The following is a 15,565-nucleotide window of genomic DNA, read 5'->3' on the forward strand; positions in this document are numbered from 1 at the left end:
CTTGCTGTGTGTGGGCACTACTCTAACACTAAGAGATTTCGAAATTTTAAGGAAGAAGAGAGAGAGAGAGAGAGAGAGAGAGAGAGAGAGAGAGAGAGAGAGAGAGAGAGAGAGAGTGGTCGGCCAAGAATAGAGAGAGAGGCTCAGGTTTTTCTGAATGAAAAGTGTGAAAGTTAAGTGTAAATTTCCTGAAGCCTTCACTATCTATTTATAGCATTCCACTAGGGTTAGGTTTGAATTATTTGGCATTAAAATAGTGAAAATATCAGAGGTAAATTCCAATAAAAGTTGCCGGCCATGCAATGTGGATTCGGGCCTCACTTTTTGTAATTTTGCAGTTTTATCTTTTCTGCATCTGATTTTCTCAAAAACTCCAATTTTCTAATTCAACCATTTAAATCCCAATTCTAACTATTTAATAACTATAAATAATTATTAAATAATATTGTCATTTATCATATTTATTAATTGAACCATACAAAGTATCATAATTAACAAATATGCCCCTAAAACTCTTTCTTTACAATTTCGTCATTACTTAGTGAAAAATTCACAAATAGACATAGTCTAATTTGAGAATTATAATTGATTAATCAAAACCAATTACATGAGTCTTACAAGCAATATTATCTCAACTAGTGGGGGGACCATGGGTCTATATAACTGAGCTTTCAATAAGCAGATCAAGAATTTATTACCTAAATTCACTGACTTATTAATTCTTCGTTGAATCCACGCATAGAACTTAGAATTGCACTCTCAGTATATAGAATGCTCTATATGTTCCACCATATAGACACATCATTAGTTATCCATTGTTATAATTCTAATTTGATCAATGATCCTCTATATGAATGATCTACACTGTAAAGGGATTAGATTACCGTTACACCCTACTATGTGTTTTATCCTTAAAACACTTGACCCCATATGAATGATATTTCAACTTCTGTGAAATGAGTACTCCACCATTTATTTTCGTTTGGTCAAGCTCGAAGGAGATCATCCTTTGCTTACTATTCGCCAGATAGAAGCTATAGATTCCATGTTTATGTTAGCGCTCCTACTCAATTGCACTACCGTGTTCCCAAAATGTACGTATCACCCTAACCTAAAAGTAGTCTTAACTAACAAATCAAAGAACACGAATAGCCTCCCGAGATTGAGCCTAATCATAACAGGATTAAGATCATTTGATCTAGGATCAAGTAGGCGATATTGACTTGAATAGATATTACGGTAAGTTTAATAAATCTAAGTCAAAGTTCAATATCGGTCCCTTCCGATGCATAGTCCATGCATCCAACCTGAGCTTTACTTTAACCATTGCGCTGGAAAGAACATAGCATTTTTCCAAATGCAAGTAAACTCTGTTGTAGTTTATCATATCAGTAAAACCCCGTGTCTGATAAATCTAGGAAACTTTATTCACATAGTCATATTTACTTTCCAAAGTGTTGACAACACAATAAACAGGATCAAGGATGTGAAAAGTGTTTCAGATGAATTTATACATTATGTACATATAATCATGAAATAAATCATGTGAACCATGCAACATTAAATGTTATTTCTGATCTATATTAATGAGTAAATCTGATTATATTGAAATGAGTTTTATTTAGGGCATAAAACCCAACAGTTATTACTACGATTAAGGCAACATCATATGCAGAGATGGTTGAGAAGGCTCTACGAGCTGAAGGTGTGGTTAAGTTTCTGCAAGATCCTCGAGTGACTTCAAGTGTTGGTAGGACCCCCACTCTTCCAAATCCTATTTATGGTAGGGATAGTGGTGATTCCACCACTGATAATAAAAGAAACGTTAACCCGGCATCTGGTTGTTCGGTACAGAGCAAGCGATTCCATGGGAATCAAGGCAGAGGTGGACGCCAGGGTTATACTTACCTTGAGTGCCCACATTGCAAGAAACATAATTCAGGAGAGTGCAATCATAAGACATGCTTTCATTGTGGCATGGTGGGTCATTTTCAGAAAGATTTCCCTCAGGAAAAGAAAGAAGAGCGTAAATTAGAGGCAAAACTCGTACTTGCTCGGGTGTTTGCTATCACTCAAGCTGATGCTGCGGCTAGTCCTTTTGTGGTGAAAGGTCAGCTTCTTGTCAACAACTCTTGTTTTACTGTGTTATTTGACTCGGGAGATACACACTCATATGTGGCAACACAGGTAATTAATCTATTGGGCAGGCCTTGTTTTATCAAAAGATGGTTTGGAACCCTATTGCCTAGCGGGGAGTTGGTTATCTCCAATAGGCGAATTAGGTCTATGCTAGTTAGGATCGAAGATAGGGAGTTGAGTGCTGACCTAGTAGAGTTGGAATTAATAGAATTTGATATCATACTTGGAATGGATTTCCTGTCCAAGTATTCGGCTAGCATTGATTGTAAGCAGAAAATGGTAACTTTTCATCCAGAGGGTGAAGATCCATTTGTCTATGTTAGATATGTTCAGGGGTCTTGGATCCTGATTATTTCAGTTTTAAGGGCTAGAGATTTACTACACAGTGGATGTGTAGTATTTTTAGCAGTTGTTATTGACTCTCGCAGACCTTAAAGATTTGGGCCTGAAGTAGTCAGGGTTGTTAAAGAATTTCTTGACGTATTTCCCAAGTAGTTGCTAGGCTTACCGCCACAACGAGAAATAGATTTTGTGATTGACTTGGCACCTAAAGTTGAACCTGTTTCGAAAGCACCATATAGGATGGCTCCAGCGGAGCTCAAGGAGCTAAAAATACAACTTTAGGGGATGCTTAATTTAGGGTTTATCCGACCCAGTGTATCGCCCTGGGAGCTCCAGTTCTATTTGTCAAAAAGAAAGATGGTTCCTTCAGAATGTGTATTGATTATCAGAATTAAATAAGCTGATGATCAAGAACAAGTATCCGCTGCCCAGAATTTATGATTTATTTGATCAGCTTCACAGAAAGATTGTGTTTTCAAAGATTGACCTACGATCTGGTTATCATCAGCTCAGAATTCGGGAAGAAGATATACCAAAGACTGCATTTTGAACCAGGTATAGGAACTATAAGTTTTTGGTAATATCATTTGGATTAACAAATGCTCCAAAGGCCTTGATGGATCTTATGAACAGAGTATTCAAGGATTTCCTCGATAACTATTTTATAGTGTTTATCGATGACATTCTCGTATACTCTCAGTCAGAAGAGGAGCATGAGCATCATCTTCGAACGGTATTACAGCGACTCAGGGATCATAAGTTGTATAAAAAATTCAAAAAGTGTGAATTTAGGTTGTTAGAGGTATCTTTTCTAGGGATTATTATCAGAAAAGATGGAATTATGGTTGACCCGGGAAAGATTGAATCAGTGCAAAATTGGCCGAGGCCAAAATCTGTGATGGAAGTGCAAATTTTTCTCAGTTTAGCAAGGTATTATCGATGTTTCTTCGAAGGGTTCTCTAAAATCTCTATGCCACTAACCGAATTAACTAAGAAGAATCAACGGTTCATATGGTCAGACAAGTGTGAAACAAGTTTTCAGGAGTTGAAACAGCGATTGATAACAACACTAGTGTTTGCTTTGCCATCAGATCGAAAAAAATTTATCGTTTACTGTGATGCATCTAGACATGGCCTAGGATGTGTTCTTATGCAAGCTGACAAAGTTATAGCCCATGCCTCCCATCAACTGAAGGAATATGAGTAGCGTTATCCAATGCATGATTTAGAGCTTGATGTTGTAGTATTTGCTCTAAAAATATAGTGACACTACCTTTATGGTGAAAAATGCAAGATTTATACTGATCATAAGAGTTTCAAGTACTTTTTCACCCAAAAAGATTTAAACATGAGGCAAAGACAGTGGCTGGAATCGGTTAAAGATTAAGACTACAAAATTCTGTATCATCCCGGGAAAGCCAATGTTGTGGCAGATGCACTAAGTAGAAGAGGTCCCGGACAAGTTTTTACCGCTGAAATGATAGCTCCTCAACTGGCCCCAGAAATGGTAAAAGCTAAAATTGAATTTGTAGTTTGAAAGTTGCATAATCAAGATTTGAGCTAATCAAGATTTGAGATGAGGTGATGGCCGATTTGCCTAAAGACTTTTCAATCTCGAATAACGAAATGTTACTGTATAAAGCTTGGGTTTGTGTTCAATAATATTCAAGAGCTTAAGAAGGAAATCCTCGATGAAGCCCACACCACACCGTATTTGTTGCATCCAGGAACCACCAAGATGTACCAGGATCTAAAACCCTATTTTTAGTGGTATGGGATGAAAAGAGATGTGGTAGAGTATGTATCCAAGTTTTAACCTGCTAGCAAATCAAAGCTGAACATCAGAGGTTGGCAGTGTTAGCCCAAGATATGTTTCCAAGAGGGGGGTGAATTGGAAATTTATACTAATTTCGGTTAATCAAAACTTTTAACACAAAATTAAGCAATTAGCCACTTAATCAAATAAAAGCAAGTAATATGGCAAGCAATATATTATGACAAATAATCAAACTTGTAAAATAAAGAGTTTAAGGATTAGAAGATGCAAACTCTTGATTTTTACAAGGTTCGGTAGAACTATGCCACCTACGTCCTTGGTCTTCAAAGCTATGGACCTAGCTTTGAGTTCCAATATCGAGCCAAGTTAACGGGCTTGACTAACCCTTACAACCGGGGAATTTTTCACCAAGGCTTTTCCCAAACCTCTCACAATAGTTTTCTTCCAAGGACTATCAACCTCGCCGGATTGTTGAAGTGCCAATCTCACTTTTCTCGGGTTGTTTACAAAATCGGTGTCAACCTCACCTACAACCGAGTTGTTTTTCTACCGGTGCCAACCTCACCTCTCAATACAATGAATATGTAATTTTGAAATACAAAGCAAACTCTCTCTAATAAGATGGAAAACAAAGTAAAATCCTAGAGAGAATTGCAAGCACACTAGAGAAGATAAGAACAAGTTTGGCTCAAGTGTGTGTGGTTGGTGTGTTTATGAAAAGATGATAATTCTTTAGTTTAGAACACTTAGAATGATATTATATGATGAATAGAAGCTCAACCAACCTACATTTTTGAGTGAAAAACGAGTTTATATAGTGTAGGAATGAAAACTAGCCGTTTATAGCCGTTAGCACATTTTTCGAGGCCACTTCAGCCGTGATCCGGAATTCCAGATTGGTTACAACCGGAATTCCGGTTATAACCTAATTCGGATGGGAACCGGAATTCCAGATGCAAAAGGTTCATTTTTTTCGAACTAAAACGTGCATAACTTTTTACTCGTTTATCCGATTTCAAAAATTCCAGTTGTGTTCTCTTAGTTAAATGATATGTGATCTTAAAAATCAATTTAGAAAATTTAGATATCATTTTTTGTGAAATAACTTGTCGCACAAGTTAGTGAGCCAAACTTTTGAACTTATAAATCCTAGTGTACTATGCAAAACACTTTAACAAGACTAAAGCAAATTTATACCATTTTATTTTGAGTAGTCTTGATGTAGATGAGCCTCCTATCTTGATTTGCATGTTTTTGATCCCATGTTGAATTTTCCCGAGAGTTGACTTTTGACTTTGACTTTGACTTTGACTTTGACTTTCGGGTTGACTTTTGACTTTGAGCTTTTTGAAGACCTCTTTTGAATAGGGTCTTGACCTGTTGATCCCTTGATGAATCTTTTGCTCTTATGAAGTATGAAGTAGTTTATATACTTGTTGAATCTACTTCTTTGATTATGTTTGACTTTACCGAGCAAATATAGATACTCTGTGAACTTGCTTGCAAAATGATCAAGAAAAGATTAGTAACAAATAATAATCAAATATTTGTTTATCATCAAAATAAATGAGTGAATGACTTTTGGTCAACATTCTCCCCCTTTTTGATGATATCAAAATATTTGATTATTTTAACGGAAAGAAAAAGTAAATTGAAACATGTTGAGTTTAGCTCCCCTTTAATGTATGCATATGTTGTTTATACCGTTTTACCTTTGCATATTTAATGTTACCCTTTCTTAACATGACAAAGCTCCCCCTTAATCATATACTCAATAAACTTGTTAATACTTGAAAACATAATATGATTAATGCCAAAATAATCAATTCTAATATTTCTCCCCCTTTTGATTTCATCAAAAAAAGGTGGCAGAGGAAGCAAGGTCAAGCTAAATATATTTCTCCCCCTTAATCATACAAGATATGACTTGTATCAATGAAGCACAATGGGTAAAGAGAAATTTCAAAATGCATAAAAAGATGAAAGTTCATATAGTCAAAACAAGTTTAAACATTCAATCTACCCAAAAAAAAATGTCAAAAACCTTGAAAGTAAGAGATGCAGGTAAATAATGGCATGGTTATGATTTCAAACCTTTTCTCATACCTCAAGTATGATAAAACAAATGTGTTCATGCACTTAAATCAATTAGATGACAAGAGTTGAGACTTTTTGGTAAGTTTTTCAAAAATTTAAGCAAAAACAACATATGTACCAAAAATTAGTTTTATGCATCCTTTTTGAAAAAATCTTTTTCTATCAGCTTAAACATGATTAATATGAAGTGTACAAGCTGGAAAAATAGAAAAAGCTTCAAAAATGAGAGATTTGGGCAAGTTTTACTCGTTTTGGTCATATAAGGTCATTTTAAGCAACTTACTTACTAAAAATTGATTTAATGCAAAATTTTCATGCAAAATCTTTTTTGACAGCTGATATATGATAAAACAAACATGCTCAAACAAGAAAATCAGAAAAAAGTCAAAAATCATAACTTTTCGGTAAGCTTTTTGATTTGCTTAAAAACTAGAAATCTACCAAAAATGAGTTCTATGCAACCATATTGAAAAATTCTTTTTCCAGTATGTCAAAAATATCAAATGTGAGGTGTACAAACTTACGGCATTGAAAAATAATGAAAATTGAGCACGTTTAGAGAAAAACACTCTTTTAGGTCTTAAAAAGTCAAAATTATGCAAGATAGTACCAAAATCAAGATTTGAGCATTATTTTTGAAAAATTCTTTTTGAGACAGTTTATATATGAGTATTTAGAGATGTACAAGCTTTCAAAACAACAATTTTCTTAACAATATGAAATTTTGGCTAATTTCACCCATTATGGCCTTAAAAAGTTGAAAATAAGCAAATGACATACCAAAATTTTGTTTAAAGTATATTTCAATCAAGAAAAACCTTTAGGCGTGCAAAATACACTCATTTGGACATGTTCAAACATATAAACACATATACTAGCCAAATATGTAAAAATTCACATATTCACTAGTTCAAAGGTATGTCCAAAGTTCACCAAAAATTTGCATAATGACCTATAATGTGAATTTTTCACCATGTATAGTTCAAGAATGTCAAAACTCAACTAATCAAAACTTTTATTCATAGAAATAGTATGTGACATACCAATTAAGCATGTATGCATAAGAGAGTGAACAAGAAGGATCAAAAGCAAGTCAATTAGCCAAACACTTCAAATTTCATTTTCTTTTTATCTAGGCATCTTAATCTCATCAAAATAAGTAGAATGAATAAGAATGATATTACCGATTCCCAAATTTGTTAATTTAGGTTGTGTTCAAGAATTGACACGCTCTTTTTCTATGCTTTTTGAGACTTGTTGGTAATGTAGAAAATTGGCATTCTTCTTTAAGCATCAACACCCAAGAGCCAACTTTGGTTCCTCTTTATTGATACCTACAAAACAAACTTATATCTTTCTTTTGGGTACCCACATGAATTTGGGTCCTTTGATGTTAGTCTTTAAAACCTTTGGTATCCAAATAGCCTTACCAAAATATGCATTCTTTTTCACATGGCAATAGGATTTAGTATGACCATCTTGGTTACAATAAGTGCAAGTTAAGTTCAAATTACTAGATGATTTGACAAAGAAATTCCTAAAAAAATTTTGTTTCACACTAGTGTTATATCCTATACCACTTTTTGAAAAAGCACATTTTTGACTCCCAAGTATCATTTCAAAATTCTCTTTTCCTTTTGTAAAATTGTAAACCACCTTGTTTAAATCATCAATTTTAGCTTTCAAGTTTACAACATCTTTTTCAAATAAGGAACACTTTTTGCATTGGGTTTCAATCAAAAACTCAATTTCTTTGACTTTCAAAGCCTCAACTTCTTCAAGCAATAACCTTATTTTCTTTCTTTGAGTTGAGTTCTTAGCAAGCAATTTTTCAAAATCAACAAGCAAATCATTGAAGGATTTTGATAATTCATCATAAGACATATCAAGTGCATCATCATCACTTTCACTTTCAAAATCACTTGTATGGTTAGGATTACTTACCTTATCATCAATGGCCATAAAGCAAGTGTTGGCTATCTCATGTTGTTCATCTTCAGAACTTTCTTTCTCACTTTCACTCCAAGTAGCCATCATTGCCCTTCTTCTACTCCTCTTTCTCAAAGGACAATCCGTTTTCATATGACCGGGCTTTTTGCATTCATAGCAAATAATTTGATCATCTTTTCTTGAGCTCTCCCTTGAGTTGTAAAATCTATTTGCATTCTTCTTGAACTTCAAAAACTTCTTAAAGTTCTTTGTGAGTAGGTTATATCCTCCATATCACTATCAACATCCTCACTAGCTTCACTATCATCATGTGAAGTGGATTTGAATGCAATTGTGTTCTTCTTCTTTTTATCAACTTCCTCTTCTTCTTGAGCATTCATGAAAATCTCATGATTCATGAGAGAACCAATGAGCTCTTCCAATGGTAGAGTTGAGAGGTCCTTGGCTTCTTGGATGGCAACTACTTTGCCTTGGTAGGCTTTGGTGAGACTTCTCAAAATTTTGGTCACCATATCCTTTTGTGTAAGTACCTTGCCAAGAGAGTTCAAACTATTAGTAATAGTTGTGAAACGAGTATACATGTTAGCAATGGTATCATGTTGTAACATCTTGAAATTTTCATATTGAGTAACTAAAAGTTGAATTTTAGTTTCTTTCATGGCACTAGTTCCTTGATGAGTTACTTCTAACATTTTCCACATGTCATGAGCCGAGGAGGCATGCTCAATATTTTTAAATATATCTCTATCTAGTCCACATATTAAAGCATACTTAGCCTTAGCATTCTTAGACATCATCTTCTTATCATTTTCATTATATGCATCATATTTCTTTATAGTTTCTACATCATCTACAACATGCATAGGAATGTAAGGACCATAACATACAATATGCCACAAATCATAATCAATGGATTGAAGATACGTTTCCATTCTAATTTTCCAATAAGGAAAGTCTACCCCATCAAAGAATGGTGCTCTACTTGTGCTTAAACCTTCTAGCATGTTATTGTGTGAATTGCTTGGAAACGCCATGCTCTAGATTGTGAAATCTAATCAAATTATTTGAGCCCTTGCTCTGATACCAATTGTTAGCCCAAGATATGTTTCCAAGAGGGGGGGTGAATTGGAAATTTATACTAATTTCGGTAAATCAAAACTTTTAACACAAAATTAAGCAATTAGCCACTTAATCAAATAAAAGCAAGTAATATGGCAAGCAATATATTATGACAAATAATCAAACTTGTAAAATAAAGAGTTTAAGGATTAGAAGATGCAAACTCTTGATTTTTACAAGGTTCGGTAGAACTATGCCACCTACGTCCTTGGTCTTCAAAGCTATGGACCTAGCTTTGAGTTCCAATATCGAGCCAAGTTAACGGGCTTGACTAACCCTTACAACCGGGGAATTTTTCACCAAGGTTTTTCCCAAACCTCTCACAATAGTTTTCTTCCAAGGACTATCAACCTCGCCGGATTGTTGAAGTGCCAATCTCACTTTTCTCGGGTTGTTTACAAAATCGGTGTCAACCTCACCTACAACCGAGTTGTTTTTCTACCGGTGCCAACCTCACCTCTCAATACAATGAATATGTAATTTTGAAATACAAAGCAAACTCTCTCTAATAAGATGGAAAACAAAGTAAAATCCTAGAGAGAATTGCAAGCACACTAGAGAAGATAAGAACAAGTTTGGCTCAAGTGTGTGTGGTTGGTGTGTTTATGAAAAGATGATAATTCTTTAGTTTAGAACACTTAGAATGATATTATATGATGAATAGAAGCTCAACCAACCTACATTTTTGAGTGAAAAACGAGTTTATATAGTGTAGGAATGAAAACTAGCCGTTTATAGCCGTTAGCACATTTTTCGAGGCCACTTCAGCCGTGATCCGAAATTCCGGATTGGTTACAACCGACCGGAATTCCGGATGGGAACCGGAATTCCAGATGCAAAAGGTTCATTTTTTTCGAACTAAAACGCGCATAACTTTTTACTCGTTTATCCGATTTCAAAAATTCCAGTTGTGTTCTCTTAGTTAAATGATATGTGATCTTAAAAATCAATTTAGAAAATTTAGATATCATTTTTTGTGAAATAACTTGTCGCACAAGTTAGTGAGCCAAACTTTTCAACTTATAAATCCTAGTGTACTATGCAAAACACTTTAACAAGACTAAAGCAAATTTATACCATTTTATTTTGAGTAGTCTTGATGTAGATGAGCCTCCTATCTTGATTTGCATGTTTTTGATCCCATGTTGAATTTTCCCGAGAGTTGACTTTTGACTTTGACTTTGACTTTGACTTTGACTTTCGGGTTGACTTTTGACTTTGAGCTTTTTGAAGACCTCTTTTGAATAGGGTCTTGACTTGTTGATCCCTTGATGAATCTTTTGCTCTTATGAAGTATGAAGTAGTTTATATACTTGTTGAATCTACTTCTTTGATTATGTTTGACTTTACCAAGCAAATATAGATACTCTGTGAACTTGCTTGCAAAATGATCAAGAAAAGATTAGTAACAAATAATAATCAAATATTTGTTTATCATCAAAATAAATGAGTGAATGACTTTTGGTCAACAGGCAGGGTTATTGCAACCATTAACCCTTCCTGAGTGGAAGTGGGAGAATATTGCAATGGATTTTGTGGTTGGTTTGCCTAGAACCATGGGATTCGAATGTATGATTCAAAATGGGTCATAGTGGACTGATTCATAAAGTCAGCTCATTTTCTACCAGTAAAGATTACCTATACAGTAGATCCGTACACTAAGCTTATGTAAAGGAGATAGTTCGTCTCCATGGAGCTCGTAAATCCATTATTTTAGACAGAGATCCAAAGTTTACATCAAAATTTTGGTTAAGTCTTTAGAGAGCTATAAGTACAAAGCTAAAATTCAGCACAGCTTTTCACCCACAGATTGATGGGTAGTCAGAAAGAACAATTAAGGTATTAGAAGATTTACTACGAGCCTGTGTCATGGACTTCGAGGGTTCATGGAGTAAGTACTTGCCTTTGATTGAGTTCTCTTACAACAACAACCACCAAATTACAATAGGGATGGCTCCCTATGAGATGTTGTGTGGTAGGAAATGTCGTTCCCCAATTCATTGGGACAAAACTGGAGAAATGAAGTACTTGGGTCTAAAATTAGTTCAGAAGACCAATGAAGCTATGGACAAGATCAAAGCTCGGATGCTTGCTTTGCAAAGCACTCAGAAAAGGTATGCTAATCCGAAGCATAAAGATACTACATTTCAGGTAGGGGAACATGTTTTCCTACGAGTTTCTTTAATGAAGGGTATTACACGCTTCAGGAAGAGGGGTAAGTTAAGCTCTAAGTTCATTGGGCCATTTCAGATACTCGAGAAGGTCAAGCACATAGTGTATCGGCTAGCCTTACCACCATCATTATCGGCTATCCATAATGTATTTGATATTTCAATGTTGAGAAAATATGTTTCTGACCTGACTCATATCTTGAGTTACGAAGCCCTTGAACTACAGTCAAACTTATCCTACAAAGAATAGCCAGTTCAGATCCTTGATAGAAAGGAAAAGGTTCTTCGGAACAAGACCATAGCTTTGGTCAAAGTGCTCTGGAGGAACAACAAGGTGGAGGAAGCCACCTGGGAATTGGAGTCTGACATGAAGACTCAATATCCAAAGCTATTCGTGTTAGATTTCGAGGACAAAATCTTTTTAACGGGGGGATAAATATTGTATGACGGCATTTTATAATATGGATTAGTAAAGGCATTTAGCATTAATTATTGGTATTGTTATAGTTATTTATGAATTTATTTAATTGTGAGTCCCATTATTAAAAGTGGGCATTAAGTTATAAATTCTCAATTTTAGAGATTTTATTAAACTCTAAGGGTGTTATTTGAGTTATATATGAATTATGCTATTTTTACTACTTTTGTTCGACAACGATGAAAAATGATATGGATGGCTATTTGAATCGCATGGGTATTTTTAGAACCTTTTTCTTAGTGGGTCTAATATTGGAGATAAATAGAATACCGGATTTGAGCCGGGTTATGATTTTTGACCATTTTACCCCTAGGCTTAAGTTAGCTTAAGTCTAAGATTAAAGGGCATTTTAGTCATTTTTAAAGAGGGGATTAGGTGGTTGTATGTGTGAATGGTAGCTGGCCATTTAGTTGTTTTCGGCCAAAAGATTCATTTTAATCAATTAAGTTATTCATTTGAGAAATAAGGAAAAATTAAGAGAATTTCCATTTTTCTTTCCCTCTCTCTCTACTCGATCTGCACCAAGCCAAGAAGAACTAGCAAATTCATCCCACTTTCCTAGAAATTCAGCTTAGATTCAAGGAGTAATTGGTGTAGGTAAGCCCTAGGATTCTTAATCTTGTTTTGTTGAAGCTTTATTTTTTTGGTCGAATAGGCAAATTGATGATTTAGGGGCTGTTAGGGTTTGAGTGATGTGGGGTTTTGTTTTTATGTTTAATTTAAGTTGGAAATAGGTTCTTGCAGCTGTATTTGAGGTATGTTGTGGTGGATGACCAAGTTTGAGTTTGAAAACTCAAACTTGGGTCATCAATAGCATGTTTTAATTTTCTACAATTTTCTGGATTCTATTGATTGGAATATATTGTGGAAGGTCATTATAGGTGTTCTAGAGAGTTTTCTGGGATTTGGACATGTTTTGAGCAGGTTTAGAATTGTTTGGGGAAACCTGGTGCAAACCGGTTAACTGGTTTGCAAGGACCTGTAAAATCGGTTAGCCGATTTTGGCAGATTCCCAAAACAATTCATTTCCTCGATTCGTGTCCATTTTAGTGCCTTGGTTGGGTGATTCCCTATTTCTTAGGGTATTATAGTTACAGTTAGTAATAGTAGAACCTTAAGTTGGAGGTTTGGGTTTCCCAGATTAGGGTTTTGGTGAGTTATTTGCCGGGCTATGTTGGGTGATTAGGGCATCCATCCAGCACGAGACTTTCCGTTCAGGTCTACCAACTCACTTGAATTTAAAAATGGGGTAAGAATAGCATAGAACGTATTGATATATATGCGAATGTATGTATGTGTGAAATATATATGCATGCTTGTTGTGATTCATACCAACACTTGTACGGTAGCGATACAGAGTGCATTGGTAAAGTGTACGATGTTTGAAGAGTACATTATGGTGTTACTAGCACTAGTATGAGTAGGTACATAGTACAACACTTAACAGTACTCAGGGTACGGTTCATACCCTACCTACAATAATACGATGGTGGTACTAAGTGCATGTGGTACAGTGGTACATGGTCGTATCATAGTATAGAACGTTCTTACTCATTTGTTAAGCCTTGTAAATAGGTGTATGAGTGCCTAGATACAAGTCAATATTATATGATTTGTTATATGTTTTTCTTACTAAGTCTGTCGAATCACAGTTCTACTTTCATGAGTAGGTAAAGGAATGGCGAAGACTGAACAGGAGTGAGCTTTGAGCTAGGGTGATGTTGTACATGTCATGGCGGGGCGACCTGGAGTGTTTGGTCTCGGGATATCTAGGGGTTTACATTTTATAGTCATTGTGCAACCAGACTATTGTATTTTGGAATATTTTGTAAAAAGTTTGCGAACGGAATCCCTGGTTTTGTAAATTTTTCTATAAAGTTTATAATGTTTCATAATTAAGTCTAAAGTTTTATTTTGACACGATTTTTAAGAAAATTTCTTTGATTAGCAAAGATAGCACTGCAATTGAAAAATTACCGTAGCATGTCTTAGTATTAGGGCGTTACAAAAATGATGGGATTAGATTTCTATTTATAGGACTCTATGGACTAATTTAGAAACATTATTAAATGACTTTAATTCTCACTACTAACTCAAGTGAAAGATAATTATAGAAAATTTAAAAATACTTAAACAAACAAGAAAATTTTAGATACTTTTGTAAATATAATAATAGTCTTGAAAATTTAATAATAATAAAAAAATTCTAAAAATTAACTATATTAAACAAAGTTTAATATTTTAACATATCCTTGTATAAAAAACAAAAAATTAGTAAAATATATTTAGATTAACGAATAGTTTTGTATTAATATAGAACATGAATACTAATTTTTAAAGAACACTTTGAAATTTGAAATGTTTAAGGTATTTATTGAATTTGATAATGTGTTTTTGGTTTAATTTTTCAAATATTTGAAAGAATCCCTATGTTTTTAGAGCATAGCATAGAGTGTTCTATGGTCATGATGTAATTTTGTTGTAATATCAATCACAAAAAGGAATATATCTCTTCGCTCGAATATATATATATAAGAAAAAGCTCAAAAGATATGTGTGTATGCATATGACTTTTAGTTTGATACTGTACGAAATTAAAGGATATATACCTTTACTTTATAGACATGCAAAAGAAAAAAAAAAAAAACTTTTTACTTAAATTTCAAAATATATCCTTTAATTTCAAAACACAATATTTATTTATATTGTTTTTCTTATAAATATACCAATTAAATGTTATATAAAGGTGCGTACAAATGTAGAAAGAAGAGAAATACTTAAAAGAAAATGTTTACAAGATAAATAGGAATTATAAAAAGGTATATAAATGTAGAGCACAACTGTAATAACATAGAGAATTTGATAGTGTATTTTTGTCTCATTTTCTTTATATTTTTGGAAAGAATATTTCTTTTACACGATCGATTGTGATGATTGTGCTCTTGTGGATCGAAATTCTAAGAACAGTTCTTTGGTTAGGACCACTTTATATCGAACACAGATGATTGGATTCAAATGTGCATAATCATTCGGAGGAATCATATTCCTTACGATTTCATTTTTGTTCCAGATATACTTGCATATATATTGAATTGGATCAAAAAGGTATACCAAATATATATATTCCTACGGAGTAAATTTTAATAGTTACATTAAATATCTAACTATTTCGCTTATATTTTTTTTAGTTATTAAATTACTATTGAATAGTTGTGATTAATTTAAAAATTTAATAAAAATAAATAATAATTAACCAGTAACTTAATAATTACCTAATAATTTATTTCTTTATAAAACTTTAATAAAGATTAATTATATTTTAAAATTAAATTAAATTATTTATAATTATTAATTAGTTTTTCGAAATTTATTATTAAATAAGGATCTTTTGGTAATTTTTTCTTGCTCTAAAATTATTAAATTTTTCATAGTAAAACTCTTTATAATTTAAAATTATACACATATGATTTTATAATTAAAATTTTATTATAC

At 33.6% G+C, this 15,565-nt stretch overlaps 1 protein-coding gene across 1 annotated transcript; it reads left to right on the forward strand.

Annotated features, from left to right (window-relative positions):
• Positions 1–11,443: 11,443 nt before the first annotated feature.
• LOC133036255 (uncharacterized) lies at positions 11,444–11,845 on the forward strand. The gene has a single exon (XM_061112781.1). The coding sequence runs from the start codon at positions 11,444–11,446 to the stop codon at positions 11,843–11,845; it is 402 nt and encodes a 133-aa protein (XP_060968764.1).
• The last annotated feature ends 3,720 nt before the right edge of the window (positions 11,846–15,565 follow it).

Source organism: Cannabis sativa, chromosome 3 (assembly GCF_029168945.1).
Source record: "Cannabis sativa cultivar Pink pepper isolate KNU-18-1 chromosome 3, ASM2916894v1, whole genome shotgun sequence".
NCBI classification, from domain to species: domain Eukaryota; kingdom Viridiplantae; phylum Streptophyta; class Magnoliopsida; order Rosales; family Cannabaceae; genus Cannabis; species Cannabis sativa.

Bases quoted from the DNA above. Each gene is read 5' to 3' on its own strand.
- LOC133036255 (XM_061112781.1), top strand. From the start codon at position 11,444: ATGAAGTACTTGGGTCTAAAATTAGTTCAGAAGACCAATGAAGCTATG.